The sequence below is a fragment of the Vigna radiata genome, chromosome 2 (genome assembly GCF_000741045.1).
Source record: "Vigna radiata var. radiata cultivar VC1973A chromosome 2, Vradiata_ver6, whole genome shotgun sequence".
Taxonomy (NCBI): Eukaryota; Viridiplantae; Streptophyta; class Magnoliopsida; order Fabales; family Fabaceae; genus Vigna; species Vigna radiata.
The window spans coordinates 1,511,400-1,532,367 of NC_028352.1; the positions used below are offsets into that span (position 1 = coordinate 1,511,400).

The 20,968-nt window shown below is 35.2% G+C and overlaps 3 protein-coding genes across 4 annotated transcripts; all 3 read right to left on the reverse strand.

Annotated features, from left to right (window-relative positions):
• Nucleotides 1-189: 189 nt before the first annotated feature.
• LOC106777691 (serine/threonine-protein phosphatase 4 regulatory subunit 2) lies at nt 190-4,725 on the reverse strand. Of its 2 annotated transcripts, none has more exons than XM_014665409.2 (8): nt 4,579-4,725; nt 4,417-4,508; nt 4,265-4,345; nt 2,612-2,660; nt 2,290-2,386; nt 1,102-1,154; nt 942-1,004; nt 190-747 (listed from the first exon to the last, which is right to left on the reverse strand). In XM_014665409.2, the coding sequence occupies exons 2-8, from the start codon at nt 4,497-4,499 to the stop codon at nt 466-468; spliced, it is 708 nt and encodes a 235-aa protein (XP_014520895.1). In that variant the 5' UTR covers nt 4,500-4,508; nt 4,579-4,725; the 3' UTR covers nt 190-465. The 2 variants fall into 2 exon arrangements, with proteins under 2 accessions (XP_014520895.1, XP_014520886.1); XM_014665400.2 differs by having other exon boundaries at nt 4,265-4,348.
• Nucleotides 4,726-6,675: 1,950 nt separating this feature from the next.
• On the reverse strand, nt 6,676-10,195 carry LOC106756661. Its single transcript, XM_014639168.2, has 7 exons — nt 9,977-10,195; nt 9,031-9,766; nt 8,700-8,939; nt 7,989-8,582; nt 7,398-7,879; nt 7,052-7,315; nt 6,676-6,976 (listed from the first exon to the last, which is right to left on the reverse strand). Exons 1-7 carry the CDS (start codon nt 10,088-10,090, stop codon nt 6,896-6,898), a joined length of 2,511 nt encoding a protein of 836 aa, XP_014494654.1. The 5' UTR covers nt 10,091-10,195; the 3' UTR covers nt 6,676-6,895.
• A 1,912-nt stretch (nt 10,196-12,107) lies between these two features.
• On the reverse strand, nt 12,108-15,507 carry LOC106756597 (uncharacterized protein At1g51745). The gene is made up of 4 exons (XM_014639083.2): nt 15,121-15,507; nt 14,435-14,985; nt 14,020-14,304; nt 12,108-13,624 (listed from the first exon to the last, which is right to left on the reverse strand). Exons 1-4 carry the CDS (start codon nt 15,279-15,281, stop codon nt 12,402-12,404), a joined length of 2,220 nt encoding a protein of 739 aa, XP_014494569.1. The 5' UTR covers nt 15,282-15,507; the 3' UTR covers nt 12,108-12,401.
• Between the last annotated feature and the right edge of the window lie 5,461 nt (nt 15,508-20,968).

Genomic DNA, 20,968 nt, shown 5'->3' on the forward strand with positions numbered 1-20,968 from the left:
AAAAGTTGTTCATTGGCCTTTTTGTTTCTTGGGTGAGCGGGAGAACCAAAGTGAAACACATTTGATGGCCCAAGATGTTACCAGTAGATGACATTCATGATCCTGTCATTGTTAAAAAATCAACTACTACACGTACGTAACAACAACTAATAAGTCATGGATGATAAAGTTCATGAACAAGTTTGTGAGTTTAACTTTTAAAAACAAATCTACAGTGAGATATATTCAACTTCATGGCATCAATACAAGCATTGCATCCAAAGTTACAATGTAGAAACTTTGTTCTGTTTTTAAATGTTAAGAATGTCTAACTCCAATGATTACCAAAATAGGGATTAAAGCACTCTGAAATGACCAAGGGGCCACGTTGTTCTCATAGCATTTGGAGCTCACTGAAAATGAAAGCGTCCAAGTCTTCAGCTCATCAGAGTTTACGGGTTTAAAGATGCACACTAAACACTAAGCTTATAGATTACTAGCATTAGGTTCAGAATTCGTTTCTGATGATTTATCGCCTTCAAAAGTTTCCATGTCAATGGTCATATCATCCCCCACATCAGCCTCAGTCATTACTTCGTCTTTGTCAGGCACCTGAGGCTCGACGCCATTCTGTGCAGTAACATTCTGAGCAGTATCCGGTTGCGGATTCTCCTTTTCATTTGTCTTCTCTTGGTGTCCTGGCACTTTTGCTGTTGCTTGTGGGTATGGATCAGTGCAGATTGTCAATGTAGATGTAACTAATAAGTTCTACATAGAAAAACACCAGACAGACAGAAGTCGAGTAAATTGTTTTGTTATTTGCAATCAGAAAATATCTAACTTAAGTAGCAATCACCAAAATCTATGGTTAACCATTTTTTAAGTAAAAGATATTATACAGTTCTTAATTCTAAAAATACAAAAATTGAACGGCAGTGGACATGCCAAATTGTATAGCATACCTTTTCAAGAGCTAAAGCAAGCTTAGAAAGATTTGGGTAAATGCCTTTTGCATCCAATAGGATCTGTTTAATGGTAACATTAGATATTTCAATGCTAGCATGTTAAACATGATGGTAATAAAGTTCCATATAATAATTCACAGCAGAAAGCCGGATTTACCTCACAAAGTCTTTGCAATGTAAATGGAGGACCATCAACGAAACAAGTAAGAGCTGGAATTCATAAATAAAAGCATATCAAAATAGTTTAGTGGAACTTATACCCCCCAAATAATATCAACAATAAGTTCAATACAGCGAGTAAGTAACAGCTATGCAAAGAATCTAAGCAACAATATGAGATCAAAATATGCAATAAAAAAAGACGATCTTGTTATTAACTATTTAAGATTTGTTGCAGGCTTAAAATTGAATTTGGCTGGGCTGAGTCTATGAAACTCGCTATCTGAAAGGATTTCTCTAGCAGCTAAATGGCCATAACTTTTGGAGACAATATCATTATGACATTGAAAAATAGATCAAAGGGGATTCAACCAGATAACGTCAACCTAATGCTCAATGGAACTAATCTCAGGTGGTACTCTTCTTCGGTTTCTTTAGGAGGGAATTAATCCCCAAATAGACATGCAGAAAAAATGGCAGTCAAAATTACTAAAGAACTTCACATTTGATTCTAAATAATTGGCATTGTCTGTCAACATTGAGCACTCTACCGGAAGATTTTGTCAACCTAAATATTCTACACGAGGAAAGAAAAACCTGACCATAAATAGCTTGTAACTTATCTGTGTAGTAGATAACCATAACTACACATGCAGAAATATATTATACACACACTTATAACTACGCCAATGTTTTGAGAACTACACCACACTGACTACACAGTCCAGTCATGAATTGGTCCGATCAAGTCTAGAATTAGTAGCAGAGAACAGAGAAACTGGTCAAACTGTTTGAATTGGCCTCAGTCTGACAAGTTGAACCAGCTCAGAGCTTGTTTATAAAATGCACCAAAAGGGAGGAGTGTGTCATACATGTATCCCATAAATTTTAATAGGAAACTTCAATAACTAGACCATTGTGGAGTTCAATAGAATTAGAACGTGTTCCAAAATTATTGTCAGCAATCTTATCAGTTATTGTCAAAACTAGTTATAATGTTTAAGAAATATTTTCAGATCTTAATGGAAATTCCCCAATATAATGATTTCTAATACAGATATAGCAAAATTAGATTCACCTAGTTAATGATACTGAACAAAATAGTAACATTTCTAAGTTATACATCTTGAACCTAGACAGGACTCTCTATTGGTTCAATGAATGGTTTGGCCTTTAGATGGGATACCTTCATCTAGTTTATTAACCAACTCAATATAGGATTCTCCCAAAGACGCATACTGCTGCTCGCTAGTCAATTTTGCCTCAGGATACTCTGACAGCACCTGTATAACAAATTCAAATAGAGAAAGGCAAAATTTCAGAGTGAAAATTACAATATATGCTGTAAAAAAAAAAAAAAAAAAAACTATGAATGAATAATGAATTTAGGAGTTGCATGAACTGAAACAAAAAAACAAAAACATAAAAAACAAATAACTTACATCTAGCATACCTCTAAGAATCAACAAAATATAGATAAAAATGCATGCTAGCATACCTCCCCATACCTGCTTCAACTGAAAGGATAGCATGCTCTTCAACTTATCCCAGTCATGCCTGTTATTAAAAAATTTCATCACATTAGCCTTTTAAATACAGATCCATGTCCAAGTCAACTATCATCAATCCCAGATAGCCATGCATGCTACAAATCCCGAGAAGAGTTAAATTCAACACAAAATTATGATAGCCATGTATGAATGCTTAAAAATCAATATTACCTAAAGGTCATATAGGATAAAGTACACAATGATTTTTGAGCAACATATCCAGCAATTAAGAGGATAACACTGTAAAGACTGAACTTAACAAACATATATTAAAACATGTCACAGCAATTCCAACACCCTGTCGCAGGCTGAGCTTGTGACCACACAATAATGCTGTGATTCAGCAAACTAAATACTAATGGATTTGCTGGGCACACTCTGGGCCCGCCAAAGCAACCAAAAGAGGTAACTGAACCATACTTAACCATTGTTTCAAACATTGCAACATCATTGTAATTAAATTGTTAATAATAAATGAAAATGTTAGAAAAATAGTAATTTAGTACCACCGCTTACATACAATTCTTGCCCCAATTGGTTTGCAAAAGATTTAATATAACTCACTTAATGCCATTAGCAACAACACTGTGCCTCAAGTTTTTCAACTCATCAAACTATATCCACTATCAAAAGACCACTCATCAAACTATATCCACTATCAAAAGACCACTCATCAAACTATATCCACTATCAAAAGACCACTGTGACAGACTCGCATTATTGAAAACTCGGCCATCTCATTTAAACATCATCCATTTCCATTTGCAATTCACAGTGGCACGACAATAGATATTGAAACTTAATGATATCAACTAAAAAAAATGCCAAAAGGGTAGTATATTTGAAATTGCAAACAGTGAGGATTAAACAGCACTTCTTTAGAACCAAAGGGCCATAAGGATATTTGAACCTAGAAGTAACCTATTCTCACAGACTAGTGCAAAGCTAGATTGTTTTTCATGAAAAATCAAGGTGCACACGTGCAGTCTAAGGAACCAACAAGGACGCTTAAGTTGCAGATATGAAGAGCTAAAACAAGTCAGCACTTTAGGAGTGCCTTTCTGGGTCAAGCAAGACACATCTTTAGCACATTACTGATAACAGTTACAGAAGAAAGAAGAAAAAAGCTCAACTCCCAGCCGTCTCGATTGCACACTCACACCAATGGACTGAAATAGTCAAATGGCTAAGAGAGGAACTAGTTGTAAGTCCATGGATGGAACTCTTAATAGGGAAAAGCTTAATAGTTAAAACTCCAAGTACCAAGTACAAACCGTAGTCTTTGACTAAAATCACAACCAAAGACATATCATATCCTGTATATTATCTAGTAACATGTTCGGTAGTGCTACATCACATCAACGCATCTGAACAGAACCTACAGTTTGTAGCTTCTGCGTTATTTCCAAACTCAACATAATTATATACTGACACGAGCTTCCTGACGTGTGCCCAAACAATACCCTACCAAGTCCCAAGAAAGTAGGAATAACTCTATAATGTTAACAACTAGTTCAAGGAAAAAAAAAACATACAAAAACACCGCCACTATCTATCATATCTTATGAACAAAAGCCTGAGAAAATAAGTCTTTACTCCAATAACTCATACCAGAACTTCCCAGTAGATGCAATAACTTGCAAAGTCTGCAAAACTTCTTCCCTCGAAACATCTTGTTTTTGCTCAGCCTCTCTACTGAACGAAAAATCGTTGAATCAGGTATAGCAGTGATTTCGCAAACAGGAGAGTGAAATTGCAATCACCTGTGGTTCGACACGTCATCGTTGTGGGCTTCATTTGAAGAAACCGGTGGCTGATGTAAAATCTCATGTGGTTGCGTCTCCATGAAATGAAACTGGAATAAATCGCGAAAATTAACAACTCCCTCGCCGAAAATTGATACGGTGGGAGATAAAGATACATACCTATAATATTAGTTGAACTGGATTTGAAAAAGTGGAGTGGCGTGGTGACGAGAGGTTTCAGAAGGTTGTTTTCTTTAGCAGCCTCCGTCGCCGTCAGCGGAGGAACTGCGTCGAGGTGTTGTATACGTTCATTGGGCTCTGCTTATTTGTATTGGTCCAATGGACTCTCTTCGTCCTGGGCCTTTCTTATAACATCTCAAAGCAGCTATTCACACATCCTTGTTTCTTCTCGTCACTCCCTCTCTCTTTTGTTTTCTTCATTTTCCTAAATTACCCCTTTTCTCTCATATTCTCCGCTGGTTTTTGTTTTCATACATAGTGTCCTAATATGGAAGAGAAGTATTCCACTACTATTCCATAGGAAAATGATATTTTAATACCAATTATTTGACACCATTTTTGACACTGTACACATATCAAAATGTGATTGGACGATTTCAAATTAAAAAAAAAATTTGATTTTATTCTTCCAAATATACTCTTGTCTCAATTTCTTTTTTTAATTTGAAATCATCCAACTACATTTTGACATGTGTGCTGTGTCAAAATGGTGTCAAAAATTGATGTTAAAATATCATTTTCCTATTCCATATTCTCTATCGTTTTCTTTATAATATATATATATATATTAAAAATATTTAATATATTTTAAAACATTAAAATCAATATAAAAGACACGTATTCCATCAGCTAATTACTTGAACACTTTTTTTTTACTGAGAACTTACACATCAATATTTAATACTCACTTTAAATTAAATATTTTTAAGAAAATTACACATGTATTTTCTTTTTTGTTTTATTTTCAACCAAACAATTATATTTCACACATTTATACTTTCTTTATATTAATTATAATTCATTTATTTCGCATCATTTCTTTTATTTATGTTCCTTTTTCTACCAAAATACACCATAAGTGGTTATAATAAAATAAAATAGCGTAACTTTAATCTCCCAACTTAAAAAATTCATTCTCAATTTAACAACCATCCTAAAAATATTAGCAATGCAGCTTCTCTAAGAGTCATTATTGTAAAAAAAAATGTTTTGGGCAAGTGAAAAGCAAACACGATCTAAAAGAAAAAAGAAAACCAATAATATTTCATGCTTATCAAATACATTTTCAATTTAAAATAAATGAGAAATTGACTTTTAAATCTATATAATTCAATTTTATCGTTTCAAATATAAAATTATTTAATTTTAATTCGTGAGTGTTTAGACAAAACCTTACAATATTCTATTAAATTTTATGGAACTGTTTATTAATAAAATATATTTTAACAATCAATTCAACAGTGAATGTTATTTTATGGTTACATTATATAACATTAGAGACTAAACTAGCAATGCCTTTCAGAAGATCAAGATAATATATATATATATATATATATATATATATATATATATATATATATATATATATATATATATATATATTATTAATTTCTATCTTTGAGAAAATACTAATCAATTACGAAAACATAAAATCCTAACCTGTGAATTTTCGAACCAAAAACATAAAATATATATTTTACGCAATGCATGGCAGAATAATCTACTCAACTCGTGAGTTTTTTTTTCGAAATTACGGATCTAGATTTAGTTTTAAAATAATTATCGAATGGTTTAAGTCATGTTTCGTGGACACTACTTTATTTTAATGAAATGATGAAATATATGTATGATTTTTTACCTTTAAAATAAAGTAATTAAAAAAAATACATTTTCATCATCACAAAACTTTAATGTAAATTAAGGTTGTCAAACGTTTAATACGACTTTAATGTAAGAAATGTTTTAACGGAGTCTCATAATTCTATGATGACGACTTTAATGAAATTTACTTTTAGCTAAAGTCATGTAGCCTTACCAACAACGATCTTGAGCTTAATAATTAAGCAGGACGACTTTACCATTGGTAAAGAATTCGCACTCTTCTTCATTCAATAATTATCCGTAATTTCATTTTCAATATTGCATTTTTTTATGCCCCTGTAACTTTTTAGGCTACATTGCATTTTAGTTTAATTCTATAAAAAATAATATGGTACTAAGTAACAATTTGCTTTCAGTAAAAATGCACTTGGGATATAATTAGGATATACTAAAAAGGCACTATTGGTGCATCGAAAATAAAAATTCCAGACGAAATAGTTCTTGCAACCAGCAAAATTACAAGAAAAATCTGCCAAGTGACTAAGAACAGCTATAGAACACCAAACCAAAGGTTTGGTCCTATGCTGAAACATCTGAAAGATTTATTTGGAGAGTGCAAAATTTCAAAGTTCATTCAAGTTTTCTCTATGATAATTCAGTCATCAATCTGAGCTTCCCCACTTGTCATCCGATTCTGTGGCAGTACCTGCAATGCAGTTCTTTTCTTATCCACTTCCTGCGCGTGTTAAACATAAACAGTGAGCACACGTAATCAAATATAAGTAGATGGCGAAAGAGGGATCAACCTAACCTTATGAGGAGTCTTGTTGCAGTTTGATTTTTCATCAACTAGCTTTAAACTCTTCAGCATTCTCTTAAGTTCCCCCATGGTCTTGTTATGCAGATCATGAGATGTCATATTTTCCTTCAATGGGTCAGAAACAACTGATTGAACCGGAGCATCAGAGGACACGTTTTCCGAAGAGACTATGATGTTATCTTGGTCTGGGATGGCAGAAATTTCTTCAGAAACAACCTCGCCATCAATAGGACCCGAAGCAGATTCAACTGAAACCTGTTGATGAACAAGAGAGATTTGAGGACTACATTATCAACTGAATACCAGAAAATACATTATCAACTTCCAATATAGCTACCTGTCCTGTTACAGGTTCCTCGGATTCTTCCGCTTGTGCCTCAGTAACATCAGGAACGCTGTGTGTCCCTGCTTCCATCTCCTCTGGTTTAACTTCTTTCAATTCTTCCTCTTGGAGCTCACCGGCAGAACTAGAAATTGAGTCGAGCTCGGGAACCCCTTCAGAACCAATCATCGAGCCACTTTCCTTGGCATCTTTGTCCTCAACAGCAAGAAGATGCTGGTACTCTTCATCTTCTTCGGTTTCATCCTTCACATCCTGGTTAACATGGCCGGTGTTGTGCTCCATAGTTTCATTTACGCCCGTTGGAGCATCACCGACAGGTGAGGTGATCGAGGCAGCGACATCCTCGTCAGCAACCACGACAGTCAAAGTTGGAGTATCTTGGTAAGTAACCTCCACTTGAGCTTCAGATGCCTCAGGAGGCAAAACCTCTAGCTTTGCCACAGTGCTATCCTCAAGTAAAGGTAACACTTCGGAACCTGCAAACCGATCAATAAAGATTAACAATTAGATGCCCATGCTGAAGGACGCTATATGTACAAGTACTAACCACCTAATTAACAAGTGCTAGAAAGAGAATAAACAAACCTTGATCATCAGCTCTATCACATGAATCAGAACTTCCTTCCAGTAAACTAGAATAATCTGATTCATCCTCCACTTCTGGCTCATTGTTCTTATCTTCTTTATCATCGCCCTCATGGCTGATTTTTCCATCCATGAGCTCAACTTGTTCCTTTTGCCTGACCATAGCGCCATTGTTGACATCTTCATCACTGCTGACTTGGTCACCACTCTTATTGCTGACTTCATCATAAATCTTGCAATCAGTTATCATAGAAAGCGAACCAGCAACACCTTGATCAGTAACATCCACCGAAACGTTATAAGGTGCCATAGCATCTGCGGATGCCTCGACGGGAAAACTTTCTTGGCAGGCTCCAACGCGTTCCTTATTTTCAGTTTCTAGGTCAGAGGAATCACAAGTTTCCTCCAGATCAAGTAACGAGTCAGGTCCTGAAATGTGATCAGTAACATCCACCGAAACGTTATCAGGTACCATAGCATCTGCGGATGCCTCGACGGGAAAACTTTCTTGGCAGGCTCCAACGCATTCCTTATTTTCAGTTTCTAGGTCCGAGGAATCACAAGTTTCCTCCAGATCAAGAAAAGGGTCAGGTCCTGAAATGTGATCAGATGTCATTATCCAAGCACTTCACTGACGCAGTGACGCATGCAATCAACAAAGTATAACTGAGCACAATAATAGACAACTGTTTAGAAGAAGAAAAAACAAACCTGCTGCATCTGATGCATTTGGTTCAGCCCCCAACTCCAAGCAGTTGATTTTCTCCGGTTCAACTTCCTCTGAACCATGTGGTCCAACCACCGTATCATTTTCAGCCACAGAAACTAATTTCACATCTGAAGCAGACTCGTGTGATTGGCATTCATATCCAGTGTTTTGTTCTACAAAGCAGACTTCGGACTCCTCAGTATCTTCGGAAACCACAGTCGAGTCCATCTGCAAACTAGATCCTGCATCAATCACTCGCAAAAGTTAGTTTATTAAAAACAAAACATCGTTAAAAGCAATAAAAATATCCAGAAAAGGACAGATCCAACGTACCTTCTTCAGTATTACACGAGTCTTCCACTTGGTTCGAGACATTACTCAGTTCTTGAGAAACATCATCACCATCAATCTTGACAAATCCAGTGTCTTCAGTGTCAACCAAACTCATGTTAGACAATCCATTCTCCAACAATCTAACCGACCTCCTCGTGCTATATGTTCTCTGCACTGAATTACCCCCGGCGGTCTCATTCTTGGTAGTGCAAATCGAAAGACTAGTAGCTCTTCTCCGAGCAACGGAAGCTGTAGCAACTGTTTTAGGCGCATCATTTTTATCACCACCTTCTTCTACAATCTCAACTTCTTTCTTCTTACGAGTAGAAACTGCAGTAGCCCTTCTCCTACCGGCAGCAGGAGTGACTGGTGGAACATTGGCGTTTTTGTTCTCTTGCTCCGTTACTCCCGATGCATCATTCCTATCACCATCTTCTACAATCTCAACTTCTTTCTTTCTACGAGTAGAAACTGCAGTAGCCCTTCTCCTACTGGCAGCAGGAGTAACTGGCGGAACACTGGCATCTTTGTTCTCTTGCTCCGTTACTCCTGATGCAACTCCAACTCTAGCCCCACGTAGAGGCCTGGCGGAGGCCGAAACCTTCACCGTTGAACCTTCAACTTCTGCTCTCGCTGCTTTCCTTTGACTTGAGGCCCTACCAGCCGTACGCAGATTAACATTCGGGGTTCCAACATCAGCCTCGCTTGAATTCAAAACCTCATCCAATCCTTCAACCTGAAATCAATCAATTAAAAGAAAATGAAACCCTAGTTTAAACAACAAAAACCTTGCACACAAGTTCAAACAATAACCTCCATCTCTGTGAATGAATGGAACAGTAACAGGTTACAGCAATAGGCGTTTCATATCCAGATCGGCGCAGTGATTGGAAAAAAGAATGAAAATCAAAACAAAAATGGAAGAACGAAAGAGTGAAATGTTTACTTGATCGAGAGCAGCGAGAGCGTCAGCCATGCCAGCATTGGTGATGTTAGCTGGAATCTTGTTCTTCTTGCAGAGTGCCTGTAGCTGCTTCCTTGAAAGAGAGTGGAAATCCATTGATATTAGAAGGATCGAAACAAAACAAGATGTTTTGGGTTGTTGAAGATGCGGCAATGGAGAACGGGAGAGACAGACACTACAAGAGTGAGGAGCCTTGGAATCAGTGGGGGTATTTATACTTTCAATTGCAAGGGTTAATCGACGTGACGATTAGACAATATAACCGTTAGAGCCTACTTTTCAAATTTGAATTTTTGGGCCTGGGCCAAGTGTTAAATCGGTGGGTCGCTACATTCACTTTGACCTAATATATTCAAGCAACCTAATAACAGTTCGAATTACTTTATATATTTATTTTAGATTAATCATCAATAAATATTTTCCTATTCAGACATTTCATATGTTTTTTTCTCGTTTCCTAATATGGGTAAAATAATGTTTATTTTAGGAATTTATTTATAATTAGTACTAAATCCATAAGCCTAAACAATCTGCCTTTTACTCTGTTATAGCTTTAATACAACTTTTAATCTTTATTTCTAAAATAATTTCTTTAAAATTAATTTTGGACATTTTTAAATTCTTGATTCATGATTGTGATTCTTCAAAAAAAAAAGAAAAGTCCCACCATTTTAATCCTTATATTTTAAGAATGTGTAATTTCGATCCAATCTTCATTTTCGTACACTTATTTCTTTTAATGTTTGTATTTTCATTAATTGATATTTTTTACGGCACCTTAAATGGATAAGGTAGGATATAGACTACGCTAAAATAAATAAATTTAAATATTCAAAATTCATTAAAAATTATATATTTTAAAATATAGGAACTCTATAATCATGATGAAAATATAGGCCTAAACTGCATATAAAGAATGAACAGTAAACACAAAATTTTAACTTATCCAATTAAGAATAACTTTATATCATAATTTAAATTATTTATTACAAATAAAAAAGTATAGTTTACATATTTAAAGATATTTTTTATCATAAATTTACTTATATTATAATTTGTTTTAACAAATTATCATAAAATCGTGATAAGACTTATTAAAAATACATAATAAATTATATATATCATTTAATAATAGTTTTATATTTGATATTTGAAAAAGCAAGTGACTTAATTACTACCTTATATGAAAAATAGTAATGCTATTGAAGACGAATTTTTTAAGATATTCACTATCATAAAATTACACAACATTTTTAGGATTTGTTAATTAAATTAATCTTTTGAATTAAAATTTTATACCGTTAAGATATTTTCGTAACTTTATATTAGACTTTTTAAAATTAAAAGGTAACTAATATAAGCTTTTTACAGAAGAAAATGTCAATTTAAAATTTGTTAACTTTAATTTACTTAAAGTTTTATTTAAATTTATGTTAAATAACCATGGCACTTTCTCCATATAGATACAACATTGGCATTAGTATTTCACTGTTCAATTGTTATTTTGAATTTTACTTTTTCCTCCTTGAAATGTATTTTGAATCATTGTTTACTTAGCCGCCAACGTGGTTATATAGATAAATGTTAATCAAAGCATCAATTTACAAAAGGATTAAATTTTAACATGAAATATCTACTATTTTACAAAAAAAATAATAATAATAAAATAAAATAATAATAATAATAATAATTCACTTAATTGAATTATTAGGTCAGTAGAATGCATTCGTAACGGTTTAAGCATGCTGGCACTTTCTTATTAACAGATTAAAAACTTACATACTTGGCAATGTTTAATACTGTCTGTAATCTAACTCAGTACCACTATCATACCATAATGCATAAGAAAACAACAAAAGCAAATGTCTAATGCAAACCTACCAAATGCCATAATCACAAATAGACCCAGCAATAAGCATCTATGGACATGTTCATCCAACAGATGCATCAATTTCTACATGAGATATTGAGCATTTTATGTTAGAAATAAGCGATAGATAACAAACTGAAGTTAGTAATATATATTTGTGTGTGTATTCAGAAAAACTTGGGACTTAATAGATTTTTCCGCTAAAACACATCAACATTTAACTGCCACTGCACTAGATTCAACTAGAGTTTGAAATTACCATCAATATTGGAACAAATAAATCAATAACTAGCTAGCTGCAGTTCTCAGGAAACCAAGATCCGGCAAATGTACACTTACAAGACAGCTAAATAATTTCATGTACCTTTTATTTATCTAGACTAGATACATGATGAATAGGGAACTATACAGCATATTAATCCTTGAAATGCTGACACTAAATTGAATAGGAATTCCCTATGTTGGAAAAAAGACATGCCTAATATATTGTGCTACAACTGTAAGATTATTGTTGCCATATAACAATGTACATGTAACCTATGAATTTCTATCCACACCAGTATTCAGCAAAGCCACATTACTAGGTGTTTTCAATGGAGGCCTATTAATCTTCTCGAGTAATCTACTAAACACTAACTGGACTGGTATGCAAGCTACTGTAGTGGACCCAGAAATGTCTGGTTTAGTCAATCTATCTGTTTGATAACTACTGCTATCATGTAATGGCTTTCTACTAAAATTATGCTCAGTAGATAATGAGGACAGAGTTCGAGTTTTTTGGCAAGATGACAAGCTCAATTTCTTAGGCACCTTTTTTAAGGACCTTTTTTCTGCTGAAGAACGATGGCTTTTAAGGCCACTCCTCTTTTGAAGGCTAGCCTGGTGGCTGGAACTTCCAGCATTTAAACTTTTATATTCAAAGCTTTGTTCTTGATCTGAAGAGGGGAACTCAGCCGCACCTTCAGCACCATTTGATGATGGCACATGGGGGCGCGGGATGCGAAAATTTGCAGTTCTCCTTGCAGTCCTCCATGCTGGTGGAAGCATACTACTTCCCTCAATACCAGTCACATCATTACTGAAGTCATCAATTGCAGGAAATAGAATATCAGATGAGCCATCCCTGAGAGCCTCGACCTGGATTGGGTGCCCTACTATTGCCCTCCCATCTAATTTACTCATGAGCGAAATGAAGGGCACACACTCTTTACGATAGCTTGCTTGAACTTTCAAATCTACATCAACTAGCATTGGCCTGACCCTAGCGCCAAAATGATTACGGTCACCGTACAACGGAGAATATGCTTTAGCATCCCAATGTCTTTTAGAAGCTAGATGATCATCCCAGGCCAAATCATTCCAAGCTACACCACGATGAATTTTACTTTGACTTCTTGATATGGATCTAGAAGACAGAGGGTATTCATCTTCCAGTCCAAAGTTTTGATCATCGTCGTCAAAGGTATCACCAAAATCAAATTTGTAGCGGTGCAAACTTGGACTATTTATATTGTGCCTTAAATGACTACTCTTTTCTTCAACATCTGCTCCATACATATTATATTTTCCATCAGAAGCACCAACAGACCTCTTTACTAGATTCCGATTATTCCTTTTCCCTTTTAGTTGCCATTTAGACACAGCTTCATTACTTGTTATTGAGTCACGAGGATAAAGGTGAGGCATGTCACTGGAATTCGCTAATTCATCAAGCTCCTCGCTGCTAGTGCTTTCATGTTCTTCAGCATCATGACCAGTTTCTGCAGTTATAGGAACATCCTGAGTAAAGCCATGAAGGATGATGTGAAAGAAAGCTAAAACAAAGTCAAACACAAACTGAAACCTAAGTGCTTATCATTAATGAGGCACTAAATCCCACACAAATTGGAAGTGACTCCAAATTTACATTACAAAAAACCAGTCAAAACTAAAATATGCACGATAGGACATTTCCTTCTAAATCCCTCTCTAAAGACTCCAATGATAAGCCTAGGAAATTGGCATGTTCACAGAGCACACAAGAGAAGTGAAAACACTAAATTAAAGATACTGAGAGAATGGATGTGCCAGTTTTTTATGTAGTTTTTTTCTCAGGGTGTGGCAAATAGATCACACTGCTAATACACGGACAGTACGAGAATGGCAAAAATTTAACCTGAAAATATTGTCATGTCTTCATCCAAGTCTGGTTCTGTCTCCGAAGAATCAGAATCAGAATCAGTACAGGCTGTTTCTGAAGAATCAGATTCAACATCATCCATAAAAGTATATTCAGTCTCTCCAACCATAGAACCATGATAAGCAAACTCCCTTCTGCGTTGGGAAGGTGACATCTCAACACGGGGTTGAGTCTCTCTGTAATCAAGAGAATCACTGGACTCGGTCGGAAAATACACACATCTGCTCCTCTTTGCTCGTGAAGCTCCTAATTGCCCAGCCCCTGGAATCAGAACCAGTCAGGTTAAAATATTCAATAAAAAGGAGTGCCTTGTATGCTTCTAAAAAATATTTATCATTCTAACTCAATATCTCATCTACCCTTTTGTTTTATCTTTTCCAGAGAATTTTACCATTCATGTGAAGAGTACTGCCAGCGCGTATACCACCGGTTGCAAGAGCCCGAGCACCATCATCAACCGTACGTTTCTGGTAAATGTTAGGTTCAACAAAAGATGGAAACTTCTTTTTTGCAGGGGCAATTCTGAGCCCAAAATCCTGCAAGTCCCTCATCCGAGGTGTTGTTTCAGAATAATCCACTTCCCCGCGCAGCTGATTGCCATCCTTGGCCCTCTCTGGAAGAAAGAAACCTCCAGCAGACTCACTTTCACAATACATAAAAGAACTTGCATGGTTTTCATTGTCATTTCCTAGTGTTTCCGGAGGCGATGCAACCGCACCCTTTTTAAAGGTATTTGATGGTCTACCACCCGATCTCCCTTGCTTCTTCAAAATCTGTTTCTCAAGCTCAAGAGCATGAAGAATGGCGTCTTCTCGGCGCGCATACTTCTCTCTCTTCTTCAGCGGTCCCCCCTGAGCAGATTCGGCCTTTTCAATACAATCATCAAACTCACCACACCGGAATGCCTTAACACGCTTGGATTTCTCCAAATTGTACCAATCCCTAAAAAGACAGAAAAATCAGCATAGACTGTCAAAGAATGCTAACAGATGAATGCATTGCACACAAGGAAAAGCAAGAAACTTTGCAGTGGTAGCTAACACAGTCGCGAATTCGGAATCGGTGAAGAAAACTTACACGCTGGCGTCTTCTCTGCCGAGGAGCTTGACGGGGGTTCCGGATCGGGGTGAGGTGAGGTGAGAAGCGGAGAGGTCGTCGGGGCCGAGGATTTGACCCGGCCACCACGACCCGTTCCTCCGACGCACCCACACGATGGATCCAACGCCGCAATCCATCATCCGCTTCCCCGGCCAACCGATGAGCGCAGGATCCGGGAACCGTCGTCGTGACTGGAGGATCCGAATAGAGGGAAATGGGTTAGGGCAAATGTTCCCATTCAGATTTGGGGAAATTTCATTTTTTTTGAGCTTCAATTTTATTCGTCCTTTTCTTCCAATCCCTTGTATTTTTTTTCGGCTATACTAAAATAACCTACTATTATACATACACTTTCTTTGTATTTTGGTCTTCGTATACGCTTGGTTTGGGTAATTCGCACAACTCTCAATAAGCCTTTATTATTTATGCAATTTAAAGTCTGAAATTCCGTGTCCTTTTAATACTCTACTTTATTTTTTTTTCTGAGTTAATTAATACTAATTACAAATTAAGTAAATAATAATTGATTATGCTAATTTTTATATTTCGTAAATAAAGAAGGCATTAAATGCTTTTGACCTATGACTATTAAATGTATCTGCTCTTTATTAAATACTTTCTTCGAAAAGTATAAAAACAAAGCCATGCGGTGATTTATTATTACGCGTAATCTAAGATTAATGTATTAATAACAATTAAATAAATAAGGAGGGATAAGGTTTGATTTTTATGATATCATAGGTAATGTTCATTAAATAAGAGTCATAATTTTTTTATAACTTTTAATAACTTTAATTATCAATAAATAATAAGCTGTGTAAAACTTTAACAGTAAATTATGTGAGTTCAAGGCTAAAGTTTTGAGGAGCTTGGAAATGGAAAAGAAAAAACAAAATGCCATTAGAGGAAATTCGGAGACTCAAATGCGTTTTGTACATTTTGATTTCTGAGAAGTTTAAAATTAAAGAAAAAAAATTGTTTAATAATTAAGGTTTAATGAACATAGATATTACATATCATCATGTGTTTAATTTTGTAGATGTTCATGACATACATTAACATTCTTTTCACACATTTGACAACGATAAAATAGTTTTAAAAAATAAATATTTGTAGTTTTTAAAAATCATAAAATAAAAAGTTCAAAATGATAGTCTCAAACAAATATAAATAAATATAAAAAAATTATGAAAATTTATGTATGTTAATGTATCATTTCTTATAAATGTTATAAACATGAAATACAAAATAATGACAAATATAAAAAAGATTATTTATATCCTTTTAAGTTTAATTAGGTTTCATAAGTTTAAATATTTTTAAGAAAATCTTCAATTGTATTTTTCTTTCTAAGGTGATATCAACATCCATTAAACAAAAATTAAGAAATTACATTGAATAAAGTCCACAAATATTGATATTAAAGTACTAATTAATTTTCTTTTATATTAATTACATAATTTTACAATCAACCTCACATTAAACAAATAAGAAGCAAAGGTTTTTCTTTTGATAAGTTAGCGTGTGATGAATTTGCTAAGAAGGAGCCGATTTTGGTAATAAAAAAAATATCGAAAAAAAAGTCATTGATAATTTTTCAAACAATGTCAATACTAATTTAAGTAAAATGATTACATTATGTCGTTTTAAATAAAATAGAGACTGAATTGAAAATAACAAATTAAGGTTACACATTAAAGAAAACCCATAAATATTGAAATTAAAATACTAGTTAAGTTTATTTTATATTAATTACATAATCTTATTCTTTATAATGTATAAAAACAAACAAATAAAACGATAAAATAAAATTTTACATAAAACAATTAATATTAATATAAGAAACAAACTAACTTGAAAAATATACAAATTTTTTTAATATTTAACAAATTAATCTTTTTAATAAAAAGTTGAATTAAAAATAACTAAATATATAAAAGACTTAAAGTTTAATTAATTTCTTTTATGTTTAATTATCCATAAAGAGTTTTAAACTAGTCCCTTTTTTCGCGTAGATTTTTATTTTATGAAAATTGCAACAATTACACATTATCGTTAGACATTAGACTTACATGACATGTTGAGTTTGTTTTTTAAATGACGTACAATTTAATCCTTCAACTTTAGAAAACTCTGGTTGTTTCATTATAGCATTTGAATTGTTTACACTGTTTGACACATTTTTGCTTTAATATTAACTAAAAAACATGCTTAAAACAACAAATAAAATTAAAAAAAAAATTGGTAAAAAAGATTAAAATCAAAGTTTTCTAAAGTTGAAGGACAAAATTGTACCATAATTTGAAAATGGACTAAAACCAAAATCGTCCTAAAGTACAGTGACTAAAAACATATTTAACCCAATTTTTTATTTAATTACATGATTTTTCATTTTTTTTTAAATAAAAAAATGAGAAAATTAAACATTGAACTGAGCCACGTCACCATTCTTATCCCATCATCATCTTCCACCTCCAAAAAAACCCTAGCCTTTCCCCTATCATCCATTGTCGGACCATCAGCAGTAAAATCGTCGCAAATTTTCACGGGGATCATTCATCACCTCCACCACAGGTCAACCTCATCAGACCACGACACTCATCTTCTCCACCGTCAACAACTAGAATTGTGTCACTATCCTTCGTTCATCTCCATTGATTAGTCATCACGAAGCCTTCTTCTCCAATGTGTCACCACCATTAAAACCTCAAACCTGCATAGAGATTTCAAGCTAGAACCCAAATTGTGATGCTTGTCCTCCACCATATTCAATAGTCACGAATTCTTAATCGTAGAAAGTCATTCCAAGAATTGCGCAAGCTTTCTTCGTCCAACATCAAATCGCAAGGAACACTGGACCACCGCGAGATAGCCATGAATCGTGCCATCGCAACACCAACCTCAATCTCGCAAAATTTGAATCCTAATCGCAAAACTGGTCTCCATCAATGCAAAAACCTAATCACGAAATTGTTTCGTCTTTGCCTAATCCACCTTCATCATTATCTGGAAATCAACATAAACTACACTGCACTAGAAACTTAGTAACGCGAAGCCAAATCGTGAACTCTCCTCCATTTGTTCTTCGTACAAAATCCATGGAAGCCACCATCTCTTCCTCTTCGAAATCAACCATTACCCTGCAAAAAATATAAAAGAACCATGTGTTGCTCTTTCTGTAGAGTTGAAGGGGATGCAAGAGAGGATGGCTAATCAACGTGTTTATGAGCAGTCTGGAAGGGCCTATGTTCTTTCAGGATTAAGTTCACATTCATGGCAGAGGGCAACCGCACGTGGTGATTCCACANACANCTCTAGCCTTGTNCAAGCATACCAAACTCCTTCAATGGTTGACATGGTGACGCGCTCCCAGACCATGGTTTTCGGAGCGCCTCAAAATAAACGAGTTCTCAGGCCTGCGAAATCATTTCCTGAGAGACAGAGAAGACAATAGGAATGAAAAACTATGTTTGGNAAATACTATTTGGTCTATACTTATACTTTCTGAGGAAACCTTCATGTTTCTTCATATCTTAAGCTACCCTTTTGTTTTTGGTTTTGTGAAGGTGGGGGTATAATGGAAAGGAAGGAGTTTTAGGTGGATAAAATTCCTGATTTTGCCAATATCAAAAAGTGTAAATGCATAGGTTGGAAAAGGGGCTCTGCAGAGAATGAATGGCGAAAAAGGATGCATAGGTTGAATATTTCAGTGTGATTCCGAGTGATGTACATAACCTATTGTTTTTTAGTTGAATTGTGCGGGTGAATTTCATCACTGGACTATATATATGGTATAATATACGTGCTTCTGATTCTTTTCATCAATGGTGATCTTCTTTATTATGCTTTTCCTTAATTTTATGTCCATTTAGTTTGCATGCTTTCATTTTATATTATTGTATATTTGAATTATATGGTAGCCATTGCTCTTCCTTAATTCAAATCTTTGAGTGATACAACTCTAATCTTCTTCCGCATGATCTCAAACTTGTCAGCAGCCAATGACTTTGTAAATAGATCCGTCCATTGTTATGCAGTTTTGCATTCCCTTGTTCACAATATCTCTTAAGAAATGAAACTTCACTTTTATGTGCTTGCTTCTCTCATGGCTCACTAGGTTTCATGCAAGGTTGATGGTTGAAGTGTTATCCATCTTCAACTCCATTGGATTTTCCAATACCATCCTTAGTTCAGTCAGCAGTTCCTCGAGCTAGACTCCTTGGCAAGCGGCGTAACACCCTGCAACATACTCTACCTCACAACTTGACAACGCCACAACCGATTGCTTCTTGGATGACCACGAAATTGGTGCCCCATTCATGAAGTAGATGAATCATGATGTGCTTTTTCGTTCTGACGTGTCGTCTCCATAGTCTAAATCACAGAACCCGGTAAGTTTCAAACAATTCTCCTAGTTTCCATATAGAAATAATATCCCATAATCTGATGTGCCTCTAATGTATCTCAAGATACGCTTTGCAGCTTCCATGTGGCTCTTCCTCGGCTGACTCATAAACCTGCTTACCAAGCCTACACCAAACACCAAATCGGGCCTGTTATTGCACAAAAACCTTAAAGATCCAACAATTTGCTTGAGCCTTGTTTCATCTGCCTCCTCTTTAGTTTCATCTTTCCTAAACTTCATGTTCACTTCCAAAGGGGTTCGAGTAGTATTACACTGATGCGTCTTAAATTGTTCAAGCAGCTCCTTTGTATACTTCTGTTAGTGCATGACAAGCTCTCTTTTTGAGCGTGTAAACTCCATTCCTAAGAAATAGCATAGTTCTCCTAGGTCCGTCATATCTAAGTCCTCTTTCATCATCTCCTTGAATTCGTCTATGTCTTTCAACTTTGACCCTGTCACAAGCAAATAATCTACATACAGACAAATAACAAGCAAGTTACCTTCTGAGGTCTTTTTCACGTAGACTCTATGTTCTACTTTGCACTTTTCAAACCCGTGTTGTATCAAGGATGAGTTGATCTTCTTATTCCAGGCTCTGGGTGCTTGACGCAAACCGTAGAGTGCTTTCTGCAATTTGTACACCTTGTCCTCCTTTTCTCTCTCCTTGAATCCAGGAGGTTGCTGAACATAAACCTTTTCTTCCAACAATCCATGAAGAAACGCATATTTAACGTCCAGCTGAAAGATTGGCCATCTTCGTGCACAAGCGATCGCCACCATCAGTCGCATGGTCTCCAGCCTTGCTACCGGTGCAAATACCTCATCAAAATCAACTCCCTTTTCTGAAAAAAAAAAACCTGTGCAACGAGTCGTGCTTTGTATTTTGACACGCTACCGTCTAGATTCAACTTTCTTTTAAACACCCACTTCACACTGATACTGCGCTAGCCAAGTGGAAGATCTAATAATTTCCACGTTTTATTTCTTTCGATTGATTACAGCTCCTCTAACATTGCATTTCTCCACACCGCTTGTTTTAAAGCATCGTCCACGTCCACAGGTTTTGCTCCCGCCATCAATGCAATGTGAATCAAGCTTCCCTCCTCATCAATCGCTGCATCTGAATATACTTCGTTTCTCATGATATGAGAATTTGAATTTCTCGTGAGAATTTGAATTTCTCATGAGAGTTTGAATTTCTCATGAGATGAGAGTTTGAATTTCTCATGATGTGAGATTTTGAATTTCTCATGAGGTGAGAATTTGAATTTCTCATAGGTGAGAATTTGAATTTCTCATGAGGTGAGAATTTGAATTTCTCATGAGGTGAGAATTTGAATTTCTCATGAGGTGAGAATTTNAATTTCTCATGAGATGAGAATTTGAATTTCTCATGAGCTGAGAATTTGAATTTCTCATGAG

Excerpts from the sequence above, each read along its gene's own strand:
- LOC106777691 (XM_014665400.2), bottom strand. The coding sequence starts at position 4,499 with ATGGAGACGCAACCACATGAGATTTTACATCAGCCACCGGTTTCTTCA. Across the intron at positions 4,349-4,416 it reads GATGACGTGTCGAACCACAG|TAGAGAGGCTGAGCAAAAAC; the intron begins GTGATTGCAATT and ends TTTTTCGTTCAG. Across the intron at positions 1,155-2,289 it reads GGTTAATAAACTAGATGAAG|CTCTTACTTGTTTCGTTGAT; the intron begins GTATCCCATCTA and ends TATGAATTCCAG.
- LOC106756597 (XM_014639083.2), bottom strand. The coding sequence starts at position 15,281 with ATGATGGATTGCGGCGTTGGATCCATCGTGTGGGTGCGTCGGAGGAAC. Across the intron at positions 14,986-15,120 it reads GGCAGAGAAGACGCCAGCGT|GGATTGGTACAATTTGGAGA; the intron begins GTAAGTTTTCTT and ends CTGTCTTTTTAG. Across the intron at positions 13,625-14,019 it reads AGACATGACAATATTTTCAG|AAACTGGTCATGATGCTGAA; the intron begins GTTAAATTTTTG and ends CTATAACTGCAG.
- LOC106756661 (XM_014639168.2), bottom strand. The coding sequence starts at position 10,090 with ATGGATTTCCACTCTCTTTCAAGGAAGCAGCTACAGGCACTCTGCAAG. Across the intron at positions 9,767-9,976 it reads CTCTCGCTGCTCTCGATCAA|GTTGAAGGATTGGATGAGGT; the intron begins GTAAACATTTCA and ends GATTGATTTCAG. Across the intron at positions 7,880-7,988 it reads TGATAGAGCTGATGATCAAG|GTTCCGAAGTGTTACCTTTA; the intron begins GTTTGTTTATTC and ends ATCGGTTTGCAG.